At 46.2% G+C, this 26,615-nt stretch overlaps 1 protein-coding gene across 2 annotated transcripts in view; it reads right to left on the reverse strand.

The window, feature by feature from the left end:
• Positions 1–8,678, reverse strand: part of mrpl39 (mitochondrial ribosomal protein L39) — a 35,450-nt gene extending 26,772 nt beyond the window's left edge. Inside the window, exons 1-2 of one of the 2 annotated variants that reach the window (XM_072513139.1) lie at positions 8,430–8,678; positions 4,022–4,228 (exon numbers count right to left, since the gene is read on the reverse strand). In XM_072513139.1, coding sequence (XP_072369240.1) covers positions 4,022–4,228; positions 8,430–8,472 — 250 coding nt within the window. In that variant the 5' untranslated portion in view covers positions 8,473–8,678. Of the gene's footprint in view, positions 1–4,021; positions 4,229–8,306; positions 8,362–8,429 lie in introns of those variants that run through there. The other variant, XM_072513140.1, reaches the window with a different exon arrangement.
• Between the last annotated feature and the right edge of the window lie 17,937 nt (positions 8,679–26,615).

Here is a 26,615-nt window from a genome sequence, read left to right on the forward strand (position 1 = left end):
ACTTGTTCCCACTTTCCCCACCCATATCCTTTGATCGCTTTAGCCCCAAGAGCTACATCAAGCTCCTTCTTTAAAATTAACAATGTTTTGGCTTCAACTGTTTACTGTGGTCGCGAATTCCACAGGCTCACCACTCCCTGGGTGAAGAAATTACTCCTCATTCAGTCCTAAATGGTCTATCCCATATCCTTAGACTGTGACAACTGGTTCTGTACTCCCTGCCATCAGGAACATCCTTTCTGCATAGTCCTCTTAGAATATTATGGGTTTCTATGCAAGCCCCCTCATTCGCCTGAACTCCAGCGAATACAATCCTAACCGACTCAATCTCTCCTCATACGTCAGTCCTGCCATCCCAGGAGTAAGTCTGGTAAACATTTGTTGCACTCCCATCCTTCCTCAGGTAAGGAGACCAAAACTGCACACAATATTCCAGGTGTGGCCTCACCAAGGCCCTGTATAATTGCAGCAAGACATCCCGGATCCTGCACTCGAATCCTCTCGCTACGAAGGCCAACATACCATTTGCCTTCTACACCTGCACGCTTGCTTCAGTCACTGGTGTACAAGGACACGGGTCTCGTTGCACATTCCCCACTCCTAATGCATTGTCATTCAGATAATAATCTGCCTTCCTGTTTTTGCTACCAAAGTGGATAACCTCATATTTATCCACATTACACTTCAGCTGCCATGCATTTGCCCACTCACTCAGCTTGTCCAAATCACACTGAGGCATCTCTGCTTCCTCCTCACAGCTCACCCTCCCACCCAACTTTGTGTCACCTGCAAATTCGGAGATATTAAATTCAGTTCCCTCAATTAATTAATTATTAATAGCTGGGGTCCTGGCACTGATCCTTGCTGTACCCCTCTAGTTACTGCCTGCCACTTGGAAAAAGATCCATTTGTTCCTATTCTTTGTTTCCCTTTGTTGTCTGCCAACCAGTTTTCTATCCAGCTCAACACACTACCCCCAATCCTCTGTGCTTAATTTTACACGCTAATCTCTTATGTGGGACCTTGTCAAAAGCTTCTGAAAGTCCAAATAAACCACATCCACTGGCTCCTCCTCATCAACTCTACTAATTACATCCTCGAAGAATTCCAGTAGATTTGTCAAGCATGATTTCCCTTTCGTAAATCCATGCTGACACTATCCAATCCTACCACTGTTTTCCTAGTGCTCTGCCATTGAAACTTTTAGAATGGACGTCAGCATTTTCCCCACTACCAACGTCAGCTGGCGAGTTTATAATTCTGTTTTCTCTCTACCTCCCTTTTTAAATACTGGTGGTGCAATCCGTAGGAACTGTTCCAGAGTCTATAGAATTTTGGAAGATGACCACCAAAGCATCCATTATTTCTAGGGCCAGTTCCTCAAGTACTCATGGAGCTTTTCAGACCCTGGGGATTCATTGGCCATCAATCCCATCACCTTCCCCAACATCATTTCTCCACTAATACTGATTTCCTTCAGTTCGTCACTCTCCTAAACCCGGTGTTCTTCAACATTTCTGGTACGTTATTCATGTCCTCCTTTGTGAAGACAGAATTTAATACCCCTATTTTGACTGTAAGGGACCTACATTTGTTTTCACAAACTTTTTCACTTCACTTACCTATATGGAGCTTTATGATCCCCACAAGCTTACTCTCATACTCTATTTTCCTCTTCTTAATCAATGCCTTTGTCTGCTGTTTTATTGGGCCTATTAAATGCCTTGGATCTAATACCATCTCCAATTTCCCTTGTAAGCCATGGTTTGGCCATCTTTCCTATTTTATTTTTCCGCCAGGCAGGAATGAAAAATTGTTGCCGTTCACCCCATGCTCTTTGAATGTTTGCCATTGCCTAACCACCGTCATCGCGTCAAGTAATGTTCCTCAATCCACCATTGCCAACTCACGCCTCATACATTCATAGTTTCTTTTATTAAGATTCAGGACCCTAGTCTCAGAATCAACTAAGTGCTCTCCATCTCGCTCAACCCAAGAGACCTTGCACAATTAGATTGCCAATTATTCCTTTCTCATACTACAGTACTCAGTCTAGGATGGCCTGTTCTCTAGTTGGTTGCTCACCTTGTTGGTGCAGAAAACCATCCCCTACACAGGAATTTCTCCTCTACAATATTGTTATTAATTTCCTTTGTCCAATCTGTGAGCAGATTAAAGTCACCCATGATTACAGATGTTCATTTATCGCATGCATCTCTAATTTCCTGTTTAATGCCATCCTCAACATCACCACTAACATTTTTTGCCCCTTGGTGTTTCTCAGCTCTATCCATACAGATTCCACATCGCCAGAGCTAATCACCATTGCATTAATTTCCTCTAAACCAGCAATGCAACCTCATTTTCTTGCCTTTTCATCTGTCCTTCCTAAATAATGATTACTCCGGATGTTCAGTTCCCATCCCTGGTCACCCTGTAGCTATGTCTCTGTAATCCCATTTCTATCATATTCGTTTACATCTACTTCCGTGAGTAATTCATCCACTTTATTACAAATGCTCCATGCATTAACGCACAGAGCCTGAAGGCTCGACTTTTTAACATTTCTTGTCCTATTCTCATTCATTTTTTTTATTTTTTTACTGTGGCCCTGTTTGATTCAGATCCTTGATTTCTCTGTCTATCACTTTTCTTATTCCCCTTTCTATCACTTTTCTTATTCCCCTTTCTGTCCTTTGTTCTTGTCTGTGATTGCCCTGACTGTTTGTATTGGTTCCCGTTGACCTGCCATTTTAGTTTAAACCCTCCTCAACCAGTGTGGGAAATACTCCCCTAGGACATCATTCCCAGTCCTGCCCAGGTGTAACTTGTCCAGTCTGTACTGATCTCACCCAACTAGAACTGGTCCCAACGTCCCAGGAATCTGAAAATCTCTCCCACGCACCATCTCTTCAGCCTCGTATTAATTTGATATATCCTGTTATTTCAGCTCTGACTAGCATAGATTATCATAGAATTTACAGTGCAGAAGGAGGCCATTCGGTCCATCGAGTCTGCACCAGCTCTTGGAAAGAGCACCCTACCCAAGGTCAACACCGCCACCCTAGCCCCATAACCCAGTAACCCCACCCAACACTAAGGGCAATTTTGGACACTAAGGGCAATTTATCATGATCAATCCACCTAACCTGCACATGTTTGGACTGTGGGAGGAAACCGGAGCACCCGGAGGAAACCCACGCACACACGGGGAGGATGTGCAGACTCCGCACAGACAGTGACCCAAGCCGGAATCGAACCTGGGACCCTGGAGCTGTGAAGCAATTGTGCTATCCACAATGCTACCGTGCTGCCCTGTGGCATTGGTAGTAATCCTGAGATCATTAGCTTTGAGGTCCTACTTTTCAACTTATTTTTCAACTCCTTATATTCTGCTTTTAGGACCTCATCCCTTTTTTTACTCATGTTGTTTGTACCAATGTGTACCACAACCACTGGTGGTTCACCCTCCGCCTCCAGAATGTCCTGTAGCCGCTCTGGAGAGCCCCTCTCGCACTCCACTCTGGCTGCCGCTGGTTGCCTGTCCCGGTATCCCCCTCCAGCTGCCGCTGGATGCCTGCTCAGGCAACCCCCTCTCATGCCCGCTCCCGTAACAGAGGCCGCCTCTCATGCCCGCCCCCATAATAACAATTGTTTACTTCCACCTTCATAGCATTGCCCACCTACAATATCAGCTGGTAAGACTCTCATCAATGCCATTATCACCTTCAGTCTTGATTATTCCAGTGCTCTCCCGAGTGGATCTTGTCCTGCACTCTCTGTAAACATAAGCATATTTTAAACTCTCTGTTCAACCACTATCTCATACCAAATTCTGCTCACCGATCACACATCTCCTAGTCGACATACAATGCTTCTAGTTTACCTGCGTTCCATGCCTCCAATATAAAATTCTCATCATTTCATTTAAATTCATGACCCTGCTCCTCCCTCTCTGCAACAACGTAGTGGGAACTCTCAAAGCCTAAATTGCTTACTAATTTATCGAGCACCTACTTACGCATGGCACAGTTGAAGGGTGTGGAAAGGTCCTTGTTCATGATGAAGACCGTTCCAGTATCAGGCGCTCCCACATGTTTAACTTCGATTTTTTCAATCCGTGGGACCAAGGCTCGCTGTCTAACTTTCTCCTGGTCAAACAGCTCACTGCGCCTCAGTAGCCGCTCCGTGCTCGCCAAGTGCGATTCTGCGGATGTCGAAAGAAATTCTAGAGAGGAAAACAACATAAAGGCTGGTCACTGAAGCCTACAGCATAGCGAGAGGTCATATGTTCCATCAGGAACCATCCAATTAGTTTGACTCTCCCACTCATTCCCCCCCTGCAAATTCCTCCTCTTCAAGTACATTTCCAATTCCCTTTTGAAAGTTCCTACTAAATATGCTTCTACCACCCTTCCAAGCAGTGCATTCCAGTGCTTAAAAAGGACTCATCTCCGCACTGATTCTTCTGCCAATTATCTTAAATTTGTACTCTCTCGTTTCTAAGCAGCAAGAACAGCTTTTCACCATCTATCAACTATCAAAAGGGCCACCCTTTTATTGCCATGGCCTCCACACTGTTACATTAAATGGGGTAAATCAGGAATAGAATGGGTTAAATGCAGGGGAAATTATCTTCTACATTGTCACATAAAGATTTGTGGTGCAACAGTAGCAATGGCCACAGAATTCTCTGGCTACCGTCCCAATGTTAACCACAACTCAGGAAAGAAACCCCTACAGCACCAGAATGCACAATTTAAAATTACACCTGCATGGCCTCGTTCAATTAACTCCCACTCTCTGACCTTACTTTTCTATCCCCATTATATAAATTCACATTTTGACATTTAATTTGGAAGTTGTCTATGTAGACTTGTCACACTAAAATTACACAATCTGCCTGCCGTGGCCCTACAACAGTTGCACTAGCAGGAAGGTGTAACGGCTACAAAGGAAACAGAGATTCAATTAAACGGGAAAAGCAGGTTAATGACAAATGTCAGGTCCAGGACACACTAGAGAACCAGACAGAATAAGCAGAGTGCAGGGAGAAATATCAGCAGGCAACATAAAATGAAAAAAATCTTTTAGAAAGATATAAAGACTAATGGTGGGAACGTGTAGGACAAGAATGTAAACCGCTTGAGGAGGCAGAATATACAATGGAGATACTGAAGCACTGCTTTCTATTTATACGCACAAAAGAAAAGTATGATTTAAGGTCATGGTAAGAGCGAAGTAGTTATAAGAACATAAGAACTAGGAGCAGGAGTAGGCCATCTGGCCCCTCGAGCCTGCTCCACCATTCAATGAGATCATGGCTGATCTTTTGTGGAACTCAGCTCCACTTTCCGGCCCGAACACCATAACCCTTAATCCCTTTATTCTTCAAAAAATTATCTTTATCTTAAAAACATTTAATGAAGGAGCCTCTCCTGCTTCACTGGGCAAGGAATTCCATAGATTCACAACCCTTTGGGTGAAGAAGTTCCTCCTGAACTCAGTCCTAAATCTACTTCTCCTTATTTTGAGGCTATGCCCCCTAGTTCTGCTTTCACCCGCCAGTGGAAACAACCTGCCCGCATCTATCCTATCTATTCCCTTCATAATTTTATATGTTTCTATAAGATCCCCCCTCATCCTTCTAAACTCCAACGAGTACAGTCCCAGTCTACTCAACCTCTCCTCGTAATCCAACCCCTTCAGCTCTGGGATTAACCTAGTGAATCTCCTCTGCACACCCTCCAGTGCCACTACGTCCTTTCTCAAGTAAGGAGACCAAAACTGAACACAATACTCCAGGTGTGGCCACACTAACACCTTATACAATTGCAGCATAACCTCCCTAGTCTTAAACTCCATCCCTCTAGCAATGAAGGACAAAATTCCATTTGCCTTCTTGATCACCTGTTGCACCTGTAAACCTACTTTTTGCGACTCATGCACTAGCACACCCAGGTCTCTCTGCACAGCAGCATGTTTTAATTTTTTATCATTTAAATAATAATCCCTTTTGCTATTATTCCCACCAAAATGGACAACCTCACATCTTGTCGAAATGGGATGCATCCAAGGTTGCTGAAGGCAGTTGGGGTGGAAGTCAGATGCTTCAACCACAATCTTTCAGTCTTCCTTGGGTATGGGTGTGATGCCAGAGGACTGGAGAATTGCAAATGTTACACCCCTTTTCAAATATAGGAGGTAACTTTAGCCAGTCAGTTTGACATGCGCAATGGGTAAAATAATCAACATAGACGCCAGCGTCGACAAAATTAACTCTCCTTTAGAGAATATCAGTTAACATGGTGTGAGAAAGGCAAATTGTGCTTGACTAACCTGCCTGAATTTTTTTGATGAAATAATCGAGTGGGTTGATGAAGGTATTGCATTTGATGATGTACCACATTGCGGATTTATTTGGAAAAAGCAAATGGTGTGGAGTAAAGAGTGATACATTGGTCATGTAATTGACTATGGATCTGGAGGCACAGATTTGGCAAGGTTAGGTGGTTTCCTAACAGGATTAAGTAATGCAGTGGGATGCCCAGAGCCTCTATTATGACCATTGCTTTTCTTGTTATGTAAAAGTGGCCTAGAGTTGGGTATATAACTCTAGTCCAAAGTTTGTGGATGATATAAAATTTGTCAACATAAAAAAATGCCGAGAATTGTAGCAAACTTCAGAACACAGACAGGGTGGGCAAACCAACTTAATGGGGATAAATTTAAGGTGATGTACTTTTGGAGGTAAAACATGGAGAACCAGCATGACAACAATGATGTGCATTTATATAGCACCTTCAACAAACCATCCCAAGTCACTTTACAGGGGCATACATCATGTGACGCAAAGAGATATTAGGACAGGTAACAAAGAAGAGGTAGATTAAATAGCCGTTTATAGGAGGCGAGGAGGAGATGCTAAGTGAGGGAACTCCAGAGGTTAGGGCCCAGGCAGCTGAAGACACAGTTGCCAGTAGTGTAGCAATTAATATCAGGGATGTGGAAGGCGTCAGAACCGGAGGAGCTCAGAGGTCTTGGAATGTTGTAGGACAAGGTGACAAAGATAGGAATAATCTGAGCATAACAATTTTGAGGGAGCTGGATGTGCAGATTAACAAATCTTTAAAGATAATAGGGCAAGTTGATAAGGCAATTAAGAAAACATGTGGAATATGTGGCTTAATAAACAAGGCACCAAATATAAAACAAGGAAGTTATCCTAAACTGTTAGAAAGTTTACTCAGCTGGATTGTGTACAATTCTGGGCAACACATTTCAAGGCAGTTGTCAAGGCCTTGGGTGAATACAAAGATGGTTTATTAAGATGATACTGAGGGACAGGGAATTGTTAGGTGTAGATGTAGGTGTAGATTGTTGGTCGGCATGGTAGCACAGTGGTTAGCACTGTTGCTTCACAGCTCCAGGATCCCAGGTTTGATTCCTGGCTTGGGTCACTGTCTGTGTGGAGTCTGCACGTTCTCCCTGTGCCTGCGTGGGTTTCCTCCAGGCACTCTGGTTTCCTCCCACAAATCCCAAAAGACGTGCTGTTAGGTAATTTGGACATTCTGAATTTTCCCTCTGTGAACCCGAACAGGCGCTGGAATGTGGTGACTGGGGGCTTTTCTCAGTAACTTCATTGCAGTGTTAATGTAGGCCTACTTGCGACAATAAAGATTATTATAAAGATTATTATAGATGGGAAGAAGGCTGGGATGGTTCTCCTTAAAGCAGAACAGGTTAGGAGAGGCCTAATTGAGTATTATGAAAATTATGTTGTATGTATTAATAGTTTTTCCCTGCTTGCTCATTTTTTTCCCCTCGAGCAAATGGGTCTGTTCCAGAGGTCAGATTTAAATAATCAGGAAAAGAATTTGAGGGATGATGAGACTCTTTCCACATTGTGCGGTTATGACCTGAAATACACTTGAAAGAGCAGTGCAAACGGATTCATTGGGAACTTTCATGAAGCAACTTGACCCGCAGCACCGGCTCAGCACCGCCTTCTCAACCTTACCCCTCACCAAGGTGTGGTGATCCTTAAGTTAAATAGTCACCGCCAGTCTGCTCTCCCCCTCAAAGGGGAATGCAGGTTATGGTCATCTGGGACTATGGCGACTTTACCTTACATGAAGGGGACTAAATTTACAGGGGGGGGGGGGGGGGAAGAGAGACACTATGGAACAGAACTAAATTGGACAGCTCTTTGAAAGAGCCTGCAGGGGCAGATCTCCACCTGTCCAACATGATTCTATGATTGTTCTGTCTTGTGGATTATGTTGTGGGATAGATTTTTCGCATACCGATTGCATCGTACTGCACATCATAGCTGGCGCTGCACATTACAGATTGAATTGCCTTTGGTAAGTTTGTCTAAAGCGTCGGCAGGACAGAACAGCAAGCGGAACCTAATGTCAGATACTCACTACCACACGGACCCAAAACCCGACGAACGCAACGGCCAGTCATGATGATGAAGTTGGGGGAAGGCCAACGCCGATTACCACCGACCGATTCCAGGAACAGACACAAAATAATATTAGCGGCGGACCGCGATTAAAAAAAAAACAACACAAGAGGCCGCTACCAAACCGCCCGTCTGTCACCGGCCGAGCTCACGGCGGGAAACGTTGTTTAACCTTCACGTCGGCCTGGCTAGCGCGGCGCCTAACGTCATGTGCACGTAGACGTGCGGCTGACGTCACGAGGACCGCCCATTGTGCATGTTCTGCTCCCTCTGGGCGGGGCCTATTAGCCCTGACAGTATCATTCAGCTCAGCTTCAATCGACAGGGAGATTATAGACTTCCTTTGGAAGTAAATCTTACCCCCCCCCCCCCCCCCCCCCCTCCACCGCATCTCCTGAACGTATAATTTGAAATAAGGCCACACCAAAGGTGAACCCACCAATGAAAGATCAGTCAGTTTAACATTGGTGGTGGTGAAGCTTCTTGAAATGATAATTCAAGACAAAAATTGATAAGTCACTCGGGCACATGTGGGTTACTTAAGGAAAGCCAGCACGAATATGTCAAGGGAAAATCATGTTTGACGAACTTACTTCAGTTTTTTAATGAGGTAACAGGTTAGAGCCATCGAGGTCTACAGCACAGAAGCACTTCGGCCCATCACTTCTGCACTGTCAAAAACAGCCACCAAAGTACTCCAATCCTATTTTTCAGCACTTAGCCCAAAGCCTTGTTTGCCGTGGCATCGCAATGCACATCTAAATACTTCCCAAATGTTATCAGCATCTCTGCCTCTGGCACACTTTGGGTGAAAAAGCTTAACCTCACTTCCCTTCTAAACCGCCTGCCTCTTACCATAAACCTATGCCCCCTGGTCATTTATCCCTCTACCAAGAGGAAAAAGTTCTTCCTGTCTACTCTATCTATGCCCCTCATAATGTTATTTATCTCAATCATGTTCCCTCTCAGCCTCCTCTGCTCCAAGGAAATCAACCCAAGTCTATCCAATCTCTGTTCATAACTAAAAATCTCCAGCCCAGAAAACATCCTGGTAAATCACTTCTGCACCCTTTTCAGTGCTATCGCATCCTTTCTATAATTCACGCAGAACCTCCTCGCTGTCTATGTTAATTTCTTTAATATTATTACAGTCATTCTCCCTGATTTCTGTACCCACACCATCCCTCTCATCAGTGGACACCAACACAAAGTATTCATTTAGAACCCTACTGTAGCCATCTGGGATGGCCACTTCCTGATTACAAAATGGACACTCTGCAAAGATTGCAGGGAAAATGGACAATACTAAGAAAGCAAGCAGGTGCAAGGTTTGTCTGTTGATCGGAGCCGTAGCTCCAAGACAAGACCGATACTACAAACCATTTCCATACTAATGAGCCATTCCTGGGAACAAAAAGGTAACATTTAAGTAAACAATACTAAGACAGACACCCCGGCGCCAGAGGAGACCAGAACAAAGCAGGCCAATGGCCACCTAAGACACGCCCAGCAATCAGGGCACCCACCCCTCTATTGGAGGAAATCGATAGGAACGATTGGGAAACGGCCCAATTAATTGGGGCCAAGTTCAAGGCCCGCCCAAAAGCGCGCGAAGCCCCTTTTTGGGTGTAAGAAGAATCCCCCAAGAGAGAGTCGCTCTCTTGCGACCCCGGCTTTCACCAAGGAGAGACCTGCCCAACAGCAACATCAGAACAAGTAAGTCCAAGGTCAACGCATGCTACGAGACAGACACTCATAGCTGTTATTCCGTACCAATTCGGCCCAGCAGCCTCAGAACCGAACGCCCATTGTCCCTCTGACTGAGTGGGGGCCCGAAGCTAAGTATAGGCTTTTAGCAGTAGTGATAGTTTAGTTTGTGGAGTTTTACGCATGAGTATATTTGACTGTGTGTGTAAATAAATGAGCATTGAGTTTGAACTTACTAACTGGTGTATTGAGTCTTTGATCAATGTTCGGTTTTGAATCTTGTGGAGGTATCGAAAGATACCTGGCGACTCTAGAGCAAACGTAATTAGAATTAAGGAAGGCGACCATATTGGCCGCCATCTTCAGAGACAAATTAAGAGAAACACAATTAGCAACAATTACTGGCGACTCTGGTGGGACTCGACTTAGAAGTGGCCTAAGCACTCCGAGAGAACCCAAATTGGAATTGGAATCCAATTAGAAACAGGAAAACCACAAGTGTAAGAACAATACTGATCAAACCTCCAAGATTCGGAAGTGTGTTAATGCATGCGTACTAACAGGGATACAAGGTGAACCTGAGAGATTTTGTTGCGTAAAACTGTCGGGAGTTTTATAGGCCAGAAAATAGCGTAAGCCGTACCCGTGTTTACATCACCAATTTATCACCCCCTGTTCCAAATTCAGTAGAGCACCCAGATAGAGAAAATGGCAATGAAGGCAATGGAACGCCTTATGAACCCCCAGGAACTTGAGGTCGCAGCGACCAGTAGAGTAGGACAGTGTCCCGTATGGGAAGAGGAAATCAGAAAGTACCTCAAAGAGAAAGGATGGCCCCTTTGGAGCGAATTCTGCGCGAATGATGAAACAGGTCCTGGGAGTATAGGACATACTTGGTGGGAGAACCTGTCAGAGATCCACAAGAAGAGCTTCGGGAAAGCTCACAAGCTGATGGCAATCGTGTCCTGCTTGGCACAATTGCGAGGCACAGAGGAGGTCGTTAGGACGCTCCATAGAGAAATAGAGGAGAGAGACAGAAATAGTGAGGGAGATGTGAGCAAGTTTGAGAAAGAGAATAAAGATTTGAGAGAACAGTTAGCAGCGAGGGACAGAGAGGTGGATGATGCCAAGAGGGCACACCAGTCTTGTCTCGCCCATTTGAGTAGTTTTCAGACCCAATATGATAAGGCCTACCAGGATACGCAATGTGCAGTCTTGGTAAGGCAAGAAACCGAGCAACATGTCGAGAAATTGCAGAAACAGTGCAATGATTTGAAAGCAGCCCTACGAGCGCTCCACACTTCCACGACAGAACAAAGGCAGAGCTCAGTAGATCACACAAAGTGCTGGAAGCAAATTGCAGAATTGCAATCTCTGCTTTCTGTCCAGAATGGGTTTCAAAGTACATTTGGACCCCAATTAGACCAAGAAAACGGCCCCGATTGGCAGCAATTAAATGAGACTGCCCACAGATACATACATGGGACATGTACGCAAGAAAAACCCCAAAAGAGAAAAGCACCCCAACCCCGATTGAACAGGCAGAACACACCCCCATGAACCCTGTAACCACATACCGCAGGGCCGCAGCAGAAGGAAATGCAGATTTCCTGTATACAACCCCGTTAACCGTGACCCAATTACAGGACACGTGTGGAAAGATTGCACCGTTCCTTCCCATATCAGACCCCCGCCAGTTTTTCGCTAGAGATAAACAGCAGGTTACCATGTACGGCCTGGACGAAAAAGAGCAAGTGAAGCTCACAGTTTTAAGCCTCAACCCTTCAGTCGTGGCAGCCCTTCCCGACCCATAGAATGTTGGAGGAGGCACACTCCAAGAGATGCACACAGCAATCCTAGATGTGATCGGCGATAACAGAGGAGACACCGGTAGAAGGCCTAACCAAATGCAGGCAAAAGTAGACAGAGCACCCCACAGCGTTTGCTGGACGCTTGTGGATACATTTCACTGCAGTTTTCGGAGAGTTAGCCAGCGCCCATTTGTCCCCAGATAATATGGCCAAATGGACTCGAATCCTAGTCTGTCATGCGACAGACGCAGGACAGAGAGCTTGTGCAAATTACAACCCCTCAGACGAGGCCCACAACGAGAAAAGGGTTTTGAAGAGATTGTCCCGCACTTGGGAGCAATCAGTCCAAGGCAAAACCGCATTTATAAAACCCGAGGAAGAGCAGGCAGATATGAATCCAGTTAAAGCACACCAGAACCCCGCATGGGTAAATGAGGGCAGGAACAGCCCACCACAGCCAAAATCCCAGGAATGTTACAACTGTGGACAACTAATTGATCCAAACTTGATCCAGTCAATAAATGTGGATGGAGAATGGCAAAGGCAGCATGAGCCCCTGCCACACTCACAGTTGGAGACTATGAAAACAGGATTAGCTCAATAGGAGACTTCTGGTTCGACCCTCAAGCCATTAGACACTTTGCACGAGAGTGCAACGTGCCCCAAAAGCAGCAGAGAAACCAACAGACAGGCACCCTAAATAAGAATAGGGCAAAGCCAATCCATAGCGTTAGCGCCCATTCAGAGAACATTGACATGAACGGCACCGACTGACGGTGTTTGGGCTCCCCAATTTGGGTCTGCGACACCCTTTGGGACAAGTCCGGTAGACCGGTCGTAGCAGGCAAAGTCCGGGGACACCCCGTAGAATTTCTTTGGGACACAGGAGGGTCCCACACCACACTCAATTCCTCCACGATGTTTCAGCGAGACACGTGGCACACAACAGACACCATCACCCTCAGCGGCTTTACAGGTCATTTACAACAAGGACACATCACAGCCCCTGTAGCGATACAAATAGGGAACGTTACAACTAAACACCCCATAGTTTTGGTTGATCTACCTCAGACAGCTGAACACATCCTAGGAATCGATTTTATGAGCTTCCACAACCTCTCTTTTGATCCAGTTAATAAATGTGTATGGAGAATGGCAAAGGCAGCATGAGCCCCCGCCATGCTCACAGATGGAGACTATGAAAACAGGATTAGCTCAGTAGGAGAATTCTGGTTCGACCCTCGAGCCATTAGTCAGGACAAACAGGTTAGGGAAGTCCTGCAGCATCACAAAGCAACATTTGCACAGCACAAGCACGACTGTGGTAAAATAGCTGGCTCGGTAAATATTACAGGTCCCGACCCCAGCCCACAAAAGCAGTATGGTTTTCCCCAAGAGGCAGAGGGAGAAATCTCCAAAGTAATAGAGAGTTTGCTGGATCAAGGCGTACTCAGATCAGTAGCCTCCACAAACAACGCACCGATTTGGCCCATCAGAAAACCCGATGGATCATGGCAACTGACCATTGATTACCGGGAACTGAACAAAGTAACCCCAGTAGCAGCCCCCAATGTAGCCACGAGTCCCGAGACCATGCTCAAACAGGGACTCCAGTAAAAACAAATTTTGGTTTTGGATATTAGCAACGGCTTTTGGTCCATTCCATTGGATAAAGCGTGCCAGTACAAATTCGCCTTTGCATTCCAGGGACAACAGTATACGTGGACTTGCCTTCCACAAGGCTTCCACAACTCCCCCTCCATTTTCCACCAACAGCTGGCAAATGGACTAGCAAGATTTTCCCGCCCAATTGTCTGGTCCAGTATGTAGATGACTTGCTACTACAGACAGACACAAAGGGAGAGCACATTTCGCTTCTCACCGAACTCCTAGCACTCCTAAAAGAAATTGGTTGTAAAGTCAACCCCAGACCCAGAATTTGTAGGAAAAAGTGATTTACTTGGGTACAGTAATCACACATGGTAAACACGAGATCGAGCAAAAGAGAATGAACTCGATCGTCAAATTGCCCCTTCCCCATAATGTCTCAGCCCTCCGGTCATTTTTAGGACTGGTTGGCTACTGCCGAAACCATATCGATGGTTTCGCCACAAAAGCAGTGCCCCTATCCCACCTTCTCAGGAAACAGGCACCTTGGGAATGTCTTCCACAGCACATGGATGCTGTCAAACTATTGCTGTCAATCGAAGTTGCAAGTACCGACCGAACCCTTTCGGCTGTAGTCCTCCAGGAACGCCATGACCAATTATGCCCCATAGCATACGCCTCACGCGTGTTAGATCCTGTCGAGCAAGGATTTTCTGCCTGCGACAGGCACCTACTCGCAGTTTTTTGGGCAGTACAGTACTTCGCCTACATTACAGGACTCAACCCCATCACCATTCTCACTGAACACACCCCGACACAGCTATTATTAGACGGTTGACTTAAAGATGGCACAGTCAGCCAAATCCGTGCAGCCCGTTGGACCCTTCTTTTACAGGGACGGGACATTACAGTCAAAAGAACCAAAACCCGCACTTTCCTAGCCGATAATTTGCAATATACAGGTACCTCACATGAGTGTGAGATCATTACCACAAAACACAACACAGGCCCATTTATACCTAAAACACCTCCCAGGAAAACAGGTAATACACCCCAGAGATCCCAGCCCACAGACACGTGCGCACCCCTGAAAGTTTCTGTGGACGGCTCCTCCACAGTTTTGAACGGAAAGAGAATTACCGGTTGCGGCATTTATGTAGAGGACGGGCAGGGACGCTCCCTGGATGAGATTTCATTAAAGTTGCCAGACATCTAGGCTCGCAGGCAGCAGAACTGGCAGCAATCGCTTATATTGTCGACCACCCCGACTCATTCCCGACCCCAGCAGACATCTATTCGGACAGCTTGTATGTCAGTAATAGTTTGACTGAATTCTTACCCCTGTGGGAAACTAGAGGATTTGTTTCCGCAGACGGAAAGCCCCTACCCTCAGCCCCATTACTCCGACATATCCTAGAGACAGCCAAAAATAGGAAATATGGCATAATTAAAGTTTGCAGTCACCACCGTTCTTCCCCTCCTGGTAACGTTAAAGCAGACGCCCTAGCGAAGGCAGGTTCCAGGCATGGTTACTTTTGGAACCTCCCCCCCCGAGAACACCCCAGCACACGCTGTTCAGGTCTCACAGACCAACATTCAGGATCTAGCAAAGGCACAGAAGGAAGATGAAAAACTCAGCCCCGTATGACAAGTTTAAAAACGGAATCACCACATACGACGGTGTGATATTAAAAGAAGGCATTTATGTAGTTCCCAGCCAGGCCAGGAACCAGATTATTTGTCAGTTCTATGACAATAATGGACACCAAGGCATTGAACCCACCCTAGCCCACCTCAGACCGCTCTGCTGGTGGCCTGATTTAAAAGTCAATGTTACTCAATACATTGAAAATTGCTTGATCTGTGCCCAGAACAATCCGGACAGAAATACTCAGCTTAGTCACACCCGCCCCGTTAATGGCCCCTGGACGAATTTGCAGATAGACTACATAGGACCCCTACCCCCCTGCAGAAATGGTTATAAGTACGTGTTAGTGGTCATCGATACCTTCACAAAATGGGTGGAAACTTTTCCATCAAGAACGAATACGGCCAAGACAACAGCTAAAATACGAACACAGCACATCTTTACAAGATGGGTCTTCCCACGCAGTATAGTATAGAATCCGATCAAGGCTCCCATTTTACAGGACGAGTAATGAAAAACGTCCTCACAATTTTCGGAATCAAGCAAAAAATTCACAAAGTCTACCACCCCCAGTCAAGCGGCATTGTAGCGAGGATGATAGGACTCTGAAAGCCACCCTCCGGAAAAATGTACGACAGAACAACAGCACCTGGGATTCAGTTCTCCCATTTACTTTAATGCTCCTAAGAAACACGGTATCCACGTCCACAGGATACACCCCCCACACTCTCATGACCGGATGCCCCATGAAAGGGACAGAGTTTTTATTAGGACTGGATTTGGCCAGCCCCGCAGTCACCGCCCTCACGCATGAAAATGCTGTACAACAGTTAATAGAGAACATAAAGGCAGCCCAGCTCACAGCAGCTCTGAGACTTGGGACCAGGAGGAAACAAAGCAAGGCTTCTTTCGACAAAAAGGTACACGCCACCGAGTTTGTAGTAGGGCAGCAAGTGATGCTTTCCCTATACAACCCCAGCTCATTCCTTTCCCCCAAATTTTCCAGACCGTACTCCATTTCGGACAAAGTCAGCCCCTCGGTATACAAAATCACATATCCCAATGGCACGTCTGCGTGGTGTCACATAAACCAGCTTAAGGCTTATGGATTGCAGAACAACCATTCACACCACATCTTGCTCGCAGCAGCAGACGAGCACGCCCCACCCGCAGATGACGTATTCCTACCCTCCCCCAGCCAGTCCAGCCCGTCCTCAGACACAACTTCAACTCCACCCCCAGAGGCATGATCCCGCCTCTCCCTTCAACCAGCAGCGACAGTGATAGCGACAGCAATGCCAGCAGCCACAGCACAACACGTTATAATTATACCCCCGCACCAGGCCCCACTCCCAGCGAATCCGAGCATGATTCCAGTGATCCCTTCAAAATCACATACATCAAAGCCCCTGACCCAGACCCACCACCCAACGATTACGGATTACAACCTAACAACTCCAACCTCGACTCACGATTCTGGCACCGCGACAATTCGTTCATACTCATCCGGAATGATGAGATGGACCTTAACTCACCCCAAGCAGCTTTAGCCAAACTACTCCAGTCAAGAGTATGGCAGTCGGGAGAAGGTGATGACATCGAGTCTGACTCCCACCAACCAAATCCCGTTGCGACCCTGTTCGCTACTGAGCAATGAGGTGTCCAGATGATGGAAAAAAGGAACCGCTGGAGAGATACGGTGTCCTTTCTGATGGAACCTGCACCATGTTTGTTGTATGTTTGTTCGTTTAATGTACATGTTTGTTGTTTGTAAATTTGAAAGTTTTTCATGGCCCCACGCCACCACCCTTTTGACACCCAATGACTGTTAGAGGAACTAGTTTGTCGACAGACAACCATTCAGAGGAACTAGTTTGTTGACAGACACCACTCATAGCTACTCTCCTGATTCGATCACGAGAGGCATCCCCCACGACGACCACATTCTTACTCGTTCTTGCCAGTCGCTCAGGCAGTGGAGAAACGGCATTGATCCCCTCCCTGCCTGAAGACCCCCCTCTGGTCATCTACGCTCGGGTAGAGCACATACAGCATTGATCACCGTCCTACCCGGGGATTCCATCCAAATCTTACCCGCCGCAGCCCATACACATCCCATTTTGGCTCGATTACGTTCAAAATTCTTTTGCTTGGTTTTGTGAACCCCTAGGTTGCTTCCCTATGCTATTTACATCCTCAAACACTGGGATGGCAAATCACACAGGCTGCGAGACGGCTCGCAGTACAGCAGTATTTTCTTAGATGTCTTGTCTAAATATTCGGTTTTAAAAATGTTTTAAAAATGAGGGAGTCACACATGGTGACCAATTATAAAGGGAAATTGGCACTAAAAGACAGACATGCTAACGTACAAAGATACTAAACAAGATAGTGACAGAAACTATGCTTGATTCACAGAATTCCAGAAGCTCCAGGAAGAGAGAAGAGACGAAAAGGAAGAGAAGAGAAGAAAGAAGAGAACAATGAAGACATCATACGTGTTTTTCGCTATCATGATCATTTGTATTCGGTTACGCACAAACGCGAACCCCGTGACCCCAACCCCCCCCCCCCCCCCCTCCCCCCCCTGGCTGTCAATGATTCACTTCCCCATAGCACCCAGAGCCCAGTGACAAGTAACAACACACCATCATGGTGTGATAGGTTTATAACGTGGTACTCCCTTTCATACGTAATTGAATCCCTTTCAGCATTGGCGATATTCTGCAGCATCGTGCAGACTATCCGCATGAGAAAATGGCGAAGGAGAGCCTACCGCTCTCGCACCCCGGTATACAGGATAAGATCCCCTATTTTCGGTTTTCACCAGGCCCCCGAACCCCTTGATCTACAATAAAGGACATTTGTTTTGCGTAATTTGTGAATAAAGACAACTGAAAGATTGTACAACTCTGAGCTTGACCGCCAAGCCAGAGGGAAATGTGAATGCTGCTATTATTTTTGTATTGTTAGGAAGTTAGTATGATTGGGTGTTTAAGTGAGTGTAGTTTATGGAAGATAGTTAGAGGTACCGTTTTTTTAATATGTTGTACTGCATGTCCATGTTCTGTCATAGCGCCGCTTTGAATTGTCAGTTAAAAATTTCTTACATAGTTATGGTCTGTGTAGAGGCCACGGAAGAGTGCTCGCTGGGTCAAGGAGTGAAGACGACGCAGTTATGTGATCCTTCACGCTTCGCGTGAGGGATCACAAGGAGAGTGTGTAGCCACCTGGGTTGGCCACTTCCCGACTTAAAATTGAGATCCGCTAAGAATGCAGGGAAATTCAGACAAATGCAGGAAAAACAGCAGGTGCAAAGTTTCCTGTATATCAGAACTTGCAGGAACCCAGACAGGACTGAAACTCACAACCATCTACATATTAATGAGCGATCCCTGGGAACAATTGGAAACAGTTAAGGTAAACAAGGCCAAGCCAGACTCCTTGGTGCCAGCAGGAGCCAAGACAAAGGAAGGCCAACGGCCACTTAGGAACCGCCCAGCGATCAGGGAACAGCTCCAGTATTGTAGAAATCGATCCGAGTGATCAGCACTTAGTCCAATTACTTGGAACCAGGTACGGGGTCCGCCCCGAATGGCGCAACGCCCCTGGGGACTATAAAATAGAGTCCCCAAGTTCAATTCGTCCTTGGGAGGGTCTCTCAGCAGCTCGAAACAACCCTTGACAGTGACCTGTCTAGTAGCTGTACCAACCAAGTAAGTCTCCAGTCAAAGCATGCTACGAGATAGGTGCTCCTAGCTACCAGTCCATACCAGCTTTGAATCCTGCAGACTCAGAATCGAACGAAAGGCCATTTGTTCCCCTGACCTGGTGGGCCAGTTCCAAAGCTAAGTGTAGGCCTTTTACTGTTAGAGATAGTCTAGTAAGTAGAGTTTTATGCATGAGTAGTGATTGACTGTGTATAATAAATGTGTTTTGGTTTGAAACGTACTAACTGGTGTATTGAGTTATTGATCAGCATTTGAACTTGAACCTCATGGTGGTATCATAAAGATACCTGGCGACTCTAGAGTAAAGGTTATAGAAACAGAGCAAATTAAGTAAAGACACAACGAGCAACATTTAAGAGCCAACCAAAAGTTAGCAACACTGTATATTCCCTACCTGCATTAGACCTTCCAAAATGCATGAGCTCACATTTGACCGGATTAAACTCCATCTGCTATCTCGCCGCCCAAGTCTCCAAACAATCTAATTCCTGCTGTATCCTCTGACAGTCCTCATCGCTATCTGCAATTCCACCAACCTTTGTGTCGTCTGCAAACTTACTAATCAGACCAGTTACATATTCCCCCTAATCATTTATATATACTACGAACAGCAAAGGTCCCAGCACTGCTCCCTGCGGAACACCACTAGTCACAGCCCTCCATTTAGAAAAGCATCCTTCCATTGCTACTCTCTGCCTTCTATGACCTAGCCAGTTCTGTATCCACCTTGCCAGCTCACCCCTGATCCCCTGTGACTTCACCTTTTGTACTAGTCTACCATGAAGAACCTTGTCAAAGGCCTCACTGAAGTCCATATAGACAACATCCACTGCCCTACCTGCATCAATCATCTTTGTGACCTCTTTGAAAAACTCTACCAAGTTAGTGAGACACGACCTCCCCTTCACAAAACCATGCTGCCTCTCACTAACACGTCCATTTGCTTCCAAATGGGAGTAGATCCTGTCTCGAAGAATTCTCTCCAGTAATTTCCCTACCACTGACGTAAGTCTCACCGGCCTGTAGTTCCCTGGATTATCCTTGCTTCCCTTCTTAAACAGAGGAACAACACTGGCTATTCTCCAGTCCTCCGGGACATCACCTGAAGACAGTGAGGATCCAAAGATTTCTGTCAAGGCCTCAGCAATTTCCTCTCCAGCCTCCTTCAGTATTCTGGGGTCGATCCCATCAGGCCTGGGGACTTATCTACCTTAATATTTTTCAAGACGCCCAACACCTTGTCTTTTTGGATCTCAATGTGACCCAGGCTATCTACACACCCTTCTCCAATTATTATATTATGGGTTTAATGCCTCAACTGAAAAGCAGCATAATATCTTCGATCTTGCAGCATAGAATAATTGCTCAAATCCTGGAAGGGCTTGAACTCCTAACTTTCTGATTCAACAGTGCTGCCACTGAGCCAACATGACAATCACAGTTGATAGCCCCCACTGCGCTATTGAGAAAGTGGAACTCTATAGTCAAACTTCAACTGAAATGTTAAACAGGGGTTTCATCTGCGGGTGGATGTTAAAGATCACATAAAGATCACTGACCAGGCAATGCTCCCAGACAGTCATTCAATGCAATTGTATGAACCTTTATTAATAACATACAGAACAATCGGCCTAAACAGAGAACTGCCCTTGTTGCCCGCGAGCAATGTCACTTCAGCACTGATGTCACTGCCTGGCAAGAGATCCGAAGAGCAGGCGAAGGGCAGCTGAGGAAAGAAGGCAGTGGTTACACCTTATTTTGGAGAGGAAAACCCAATGATCTGCCCAGGACACATGGAATTGGATTCACCATCAAGAACAAGTTCGTCAACCAACTCTCGGAACTCGCTGTTAGCATCAATGAACACCTCATGACTCTCCATCAACAACTTGCCAAGAACCAGCAGGCAACAGTCATGAGTGCCTGCTCCCCACCCTTGATGCCAATGATGAGTCCAAAGAAGGCTGCTACTCCACCCTTGATACCATATTCTCCAACATTCCTAAGCAAGATAAGATTATCATCCTGGGGGACTTCAACACAGGGTTGGAAAGGACTCCCAACTCTGGAAAAGAAGGAGTTGGGAATTGCAACTCCAACTGAATCCTCCTGCTCACCAAATGTGCGGAACACCAGCTTGTCATCACTAACACACACTATTCTGCCAAGAAGACAAGTTCAAGACTTCCTGCAGACATTGACAATCACAGCGCTGGCACATGAACAACTACATTGTCGTCCATCCCAAGACCAAAAGTATGCCCTCATCACCAAAGTGATGACCAGGGCAGATGACTGCTGGACAGACCAGCAGCTCATTCACTCCTCTCTGTCCCTTATATTTCACCAGAAGCAGCGGAAAATGAAGAAACAGCTAATAAAAAGCATTAATGTTGAGCGGCTTCAAGAGCCAGGCTTGCATGCAAACTTCCAACAATGTCTTCACCAAAATCTCCAAAGCACTCATCCTAATGGAGTGGAGGAAAGCTGGAAAGAGCTGAAGACAGCCATCATCTCAAGCTGTGAAAAAACCATCAGCAATAAGACCAGGAAACACTAAGACTGCTTCGACGAGAATGACCACATCATTCAAGACCTCATGGGCATGAAGAGGAAAGCTTTCCGTGCCTGGCAAAGTGACATCACCAGCAAGGCAAAGAGGAGAACTCATCAAACAGCAAAGGCGGAGGTACGAAGAAGAACTAGGGAAATCGAGAACCAATGGTGGACTGCGAAAGTGAAGGAGCTGTAACTCCTCACCAACAAGCATGACACCCAGGCTTCTTCGGTGTCACCAAGGCAATATATGGACTCAACACTCTAAGCCTCAAATCGGTGCGGAATAAGGACAGAACCCTTTTGGGAGACAGGGAAAATATCAGCATTCGAGGGGGCGAACACTTCAAAGATGGCCTCCCACCAGGCATCGATGAAGTAGAAGCCGCCATTGAACAAATTAAGAATGGAAAAGCCACAGGGGTATAGGGATTCCTGTGGAGATTTTCAAACTTGGAGGAGAAGGAAATGTGGAAATTCTGGAGATCCCTGCCAACCTCAAGGATGCCGCCATCACCACCATCTTCAAGAGGTGAGACAATGCAGGCGGTGGGAACTGCCGAGGAATCTCTGGTTAGAGTAAATGGTTTCAAGAAGGAGATAGTTATATTTATGATTTTAAAGAAACAGATTAAAGGGATATGGGGAATAGGTGGGGAGGTGGATTTGAGACCAGGAAGAGATCAGCCATGATCTGATTGCATGACGGAGCAGGCTCGAAGGGCTGAATTGCCCACTTCTGCTCCTAATTCCTATGTTCCTGTGTTCCTATGTAGATCTTGCGAGGCACAATGGCTGTCGGGAAGCCCAAGGGAGGCCGCTACAGGCATCTACCTGCTCACCATGCTCCAATTCCGGTAGGACACGGTCGGTAGATCGCATACTATGGGTGAAATCGCTAATAGGATAGATAAATAGCGATGAAATGAATGGCAGTCGGGTGGGTAGAAGCTCATAGGGAACATAAACACTGTAGAATGTTGGGGCAAATGATCTGTTCCTGCGATTTTTGCTAACCGCTTGGTACAGTTGCTAGTTTAGCATAAGTCGCTGTTATATTTTCTGCATCACAACAATGAGCACACTTCAAAGATACTTCATTGGCCATAAAGAACTTTGGAATATGTGTGGGTTGTGAAAGCTGTTATATTAATGCAAATCCTTTTTCTTTTTAACAGGAAATTAATAGGTTATCTGAAGGCTAATGCTAAAAGTTAAGAGGAAGCAATTGAAAGTGTTTCTGGATAGATATCATGCAGTGACAGAAATGGTTTGACTAGGAAGTGATCTGGGAGGGAGGAAAGAAGATCTGTATTAATCTGAGTGCAGAAAACCGCTACTCATTCTCTTCAATGCAGTCAGTCCTTATAATACCTGCGAGACACTTTGCCAAAATATGACTGCTTTGTACCCAGGGAGCGATGACACAATTTTACCTTTTTTAGAGAGTTGCATCATAAAATCATAGAAACTTGCTGCTCAATAAGAGGCCATTTGACCCATAATGTCTATGCTGGCTCTTTGAAAGAACAGGCGGATAGCCCTGCTTTTTGTCCATAACTTGTCAGTTCTTCATCGACTGATTCCTGCTCATCTCCCTTTTAAAATTATTTATAGCATCAACTTGCACCATCTTTTCAGGTCGTGTTTCATATCCTCACCACCTCCCTCCGTGAAAAAATCCTCACTTCTATTTCAGATCTTCAACCAATGATTAACAAAGGAAGACCGGCTTCCTGATACCTCCACCTGGGTTGCATTTATTGGACGTCCTCTTTTGAAAAGTCTAAAGTCATAATGTGCTTTGCACAATGTATTACTTTTCAGAAGGACTGGGATATGTCGGCAAATGTGTTAACAATTCCTTACCTGTGTTGTTCTGTTTAAAGCAATGAGATGTCAGCTTTAATTTTTTTTAAATGATCTTTGTTGTCACAAGTAGGCTTACATTAACACTGCAATGAAGTTACTGTGAAAAGCCCCTAGTCGCCACATTCCGGCGCCTGTTCGGGTACACGATGGGAGAATTTGGAATGTCCAATTCACCTAACAAGCACGTCATTCGGGACTTGTGGGAGGAAACCGGAGCACCCGGAGGAAACCCACGCAGACACGGGGAGAATGTGCAGACTCCACACAGACAGTGACCCAAGCCGGGATTCGAACCTGGGGCCCTGGTGCTGTGAAGCAACAATGCTAACCACTATGCACCAAGCAACAATGAGTGGAATGGATTTGAGCATTTAGGTCTTAACAACTTGAGGGCTGAGTCGGAGTCCTGTGGGGTTGGTCAGGGCACCATAAGATTTCCCTGGTCACCTTTGCACAGGTTTACTGTGAAGTGTCTATTCTGGCCCAGTTAGTAGCACTCTCAACCAGAAGGTTTTATGTTCAAGTCCCATTCCACATCTTCAACACCAAAATCTAGGCTGACGCTCCAGGGCAGTGCTGAGGTGGTGATTCACTGTTGGAGATGTTGTTCTTTTAGATGAGACATTAAACCAAAGCACCATCCGCCCTCTCAGATTTATGTGAAATATCCCATATTACTGTTTTGAAGAAGAGTAGGGTAGTTCTCCCAGGTGTCCTTTTTTATATTCTTCTGATGGGATGTAGCCATCAATGATAAGACCAGTATTTGTTTTCTATCCCCCAATGCTGGCCATTTCAGAGGGCAGTTAAGAGTCAACCACATTACTATGGACTTGGAGTCACATGTCAACCAGACTGGTAAGGATGGCAAATTGTCTTCCTTAAAGGGCATTAGTGAACCAGGTGAGTTTTTACAACAACTGATGACAGTTTCATGGTCACTATCATGGGGCAGCACGGTAGCATTGTGGATAGCACAATTGCTTCACAGCTCCAGGGTCCCAGGTTCGATTCCGGCTTGGGTCACTGTCTGTGCGGAGTCTGCACATCCTCCCCGTGTGTGTGTGGGTTTCCTCCGGGTGCTCCAGTTTCCTCCCACAGTCCAAAGATGTGCAGGTTAGGTGGATTGGCCATGATAAATTGCCCTTAGTGTCCAAAATTGCCCTTAGTGTTGGGCGGGGTTATGGGGATAGGATGGAGGTGTTGACCTTGGGTAGGGTGCTCTTTCCAAGAGCTGGTGCAGACTCGATGGGCCGAATGGCCTCCTTCTGCACTGTAAATTCTATGATAATCACTGAGACTAGTTTGCAATTCCAGATTATTATTAATTGAATTTATATTCTCCAAGCATTCGGCGTAAGATTTGAAACTACGTTGCCAGATAAGTAGCCTGAGCTTCTGAACTCTTAGTTTAGGAATTATCACTTACAGTTTCCCAGCTGACAGTTTCTCCTTAGGTTCTATGGGAATAGAGGGATACGGACCCAGGAAGTGTAGAAGATTTTAGTTTAGACGGGCAGCATGGTCGGCACGGGCTTGGAGGGCCGAAGGGCCTGTTCCTGTGCTGTACTTTTCTTTGTTCTTTGTTCTTTGTTCCTAATATCTAAAGTAAGGGTTCAACCAAAAACATTTTTTAAGAAAATCAAAAATATGTACATTACACAGTTATCAATTGGATTGTCTTTTATGTGCTTTGTTCATTCATGTTTTTACTTGTAACAATCTCCGGCTAGACTGATAGTTTTAAATAAGAATTTCAAACTTCCAGTTAATAACCGAAAAGATGGCACAACAAGGGGATGGACTCTCTACCCCGTGAAGCTGAAAACCAGGCTGATTCCTGGGATGGCGGGACTGTCATATGAGGAGAGATTAAATTGGTTAGGATTATATTCATTGGAGTCTAGAAGAGTGAGAGGGAATCTCACAAGAGCTGATAAAATTCTAACAGGATTCGACAGAGTAGATTCATAAAGGATGTTTCCAATGGTGGGGAGTCCAGAACTCGGGGTCATAGTTTGAGGATAAGGGGCAAATCTTTTAGGACTGAGGTGAGGAGAAATTTCTTCACCCAGAGAGTGGTGAATCACTACCACAGAAAGTAGTTGAGACAAATTGTGTAATTTCAAGAAGGAATTAGATATAGCTCTTGGGGCTAAAGGGATCAAGGGATAGGGGGGAAGGCAGGATCAGGGTATCGAACTTGATGATCGCCATCATCATAACAAATGGCGGAACAGCGTCGAAGGGCCGAATGGCCTCCTCCTACTTCTATTTTCTATGTATGTTTCTAGGTATGAAACACGGATCATGAGCGGGCAGAGAATAGGGCACCTGCCGAAAATGGAGGTTGGCACCGAGCACCAAACCGACCGCCATGCTCCGGAGCCACGTTGATGGCCACAGCGCTCTCCCTGTGTCAGCATGCAGAAACTGGCACAAGGATGTGTTAACTTGTCATTGCCGGGTTTGGTTCAGTATTCTCTGAAGCCTCGGTGATGCTCCGCCCCACCAGGCGGAAGGGACGCGGGCGCGGTTCACTACAGGTATTTTAAAACGGAGACCGGGCAGCGTGCCTGCTGAGTGAGAAATTCGCAATAGTGTACTGACAGTTGTGCCACTGGCTGGGTGCATCTGCCAGGGCTGGGGGAGTGGGGGGCTGTAAAGCGGGGGCCGACTCTGAGATGGGCTGTGGGTGTCCCCCCAGGATCGGGGTGGCCGGGCATGGACGGCCATTGCCGCAGTCTCCAAGGCAGCCACTGTGTACAGGACTCTGGCAGCGCACTCCACTGTCTGCCACTGTGTACAGGACTCTGGCAGCGCGCTCCACTGACCGCCACTGTGTACAGGACTCTGGCAGCGCACTCCACTGACTGCCACTGTGTACAGGACTCTGGCAGCGCACTCCACTGTCTGCCACTGTGTACAGGACTCTGGCAGCGCACTCCACTGACCGCCACTGTGTACAGGACTCTGGCAGCGCACTCCACTGACTGCCACTGTGTACAGGACTCTGGCAGCGCACTCCACTGACCGCCACTGTGTACAGGACTCTGGCAGCGCACTCCACTGTCTGCCACTGTGTACAGGACTCTGGCAGCGCACTCCACTGTCTGCCACTGTGTACAGGACTCTGGCAGCGCACTCCACTGACTGCCACTGTGTACAGGACTCTGGCAGCGCACTCCACTGACCGCCACTGTGTACAGGAC

Source organism: Scyliorhinus torazame, chromosome 8, assembly GCF_047496885.1.
Source record: "Scyliorhinus torazame isolate Kashiwa2021f chromosome 8, sScyTor2.1, whole genome shotgun sequence".
Classification (NCBI taxonomy): domain Eukaryota; kingdom Metazoa; phylum Chordata; class Chondrichthyes; order Carcharhiniformes; family Scyliorhinidae; genus Scyliorhinus; species Scyliorhinus torazame.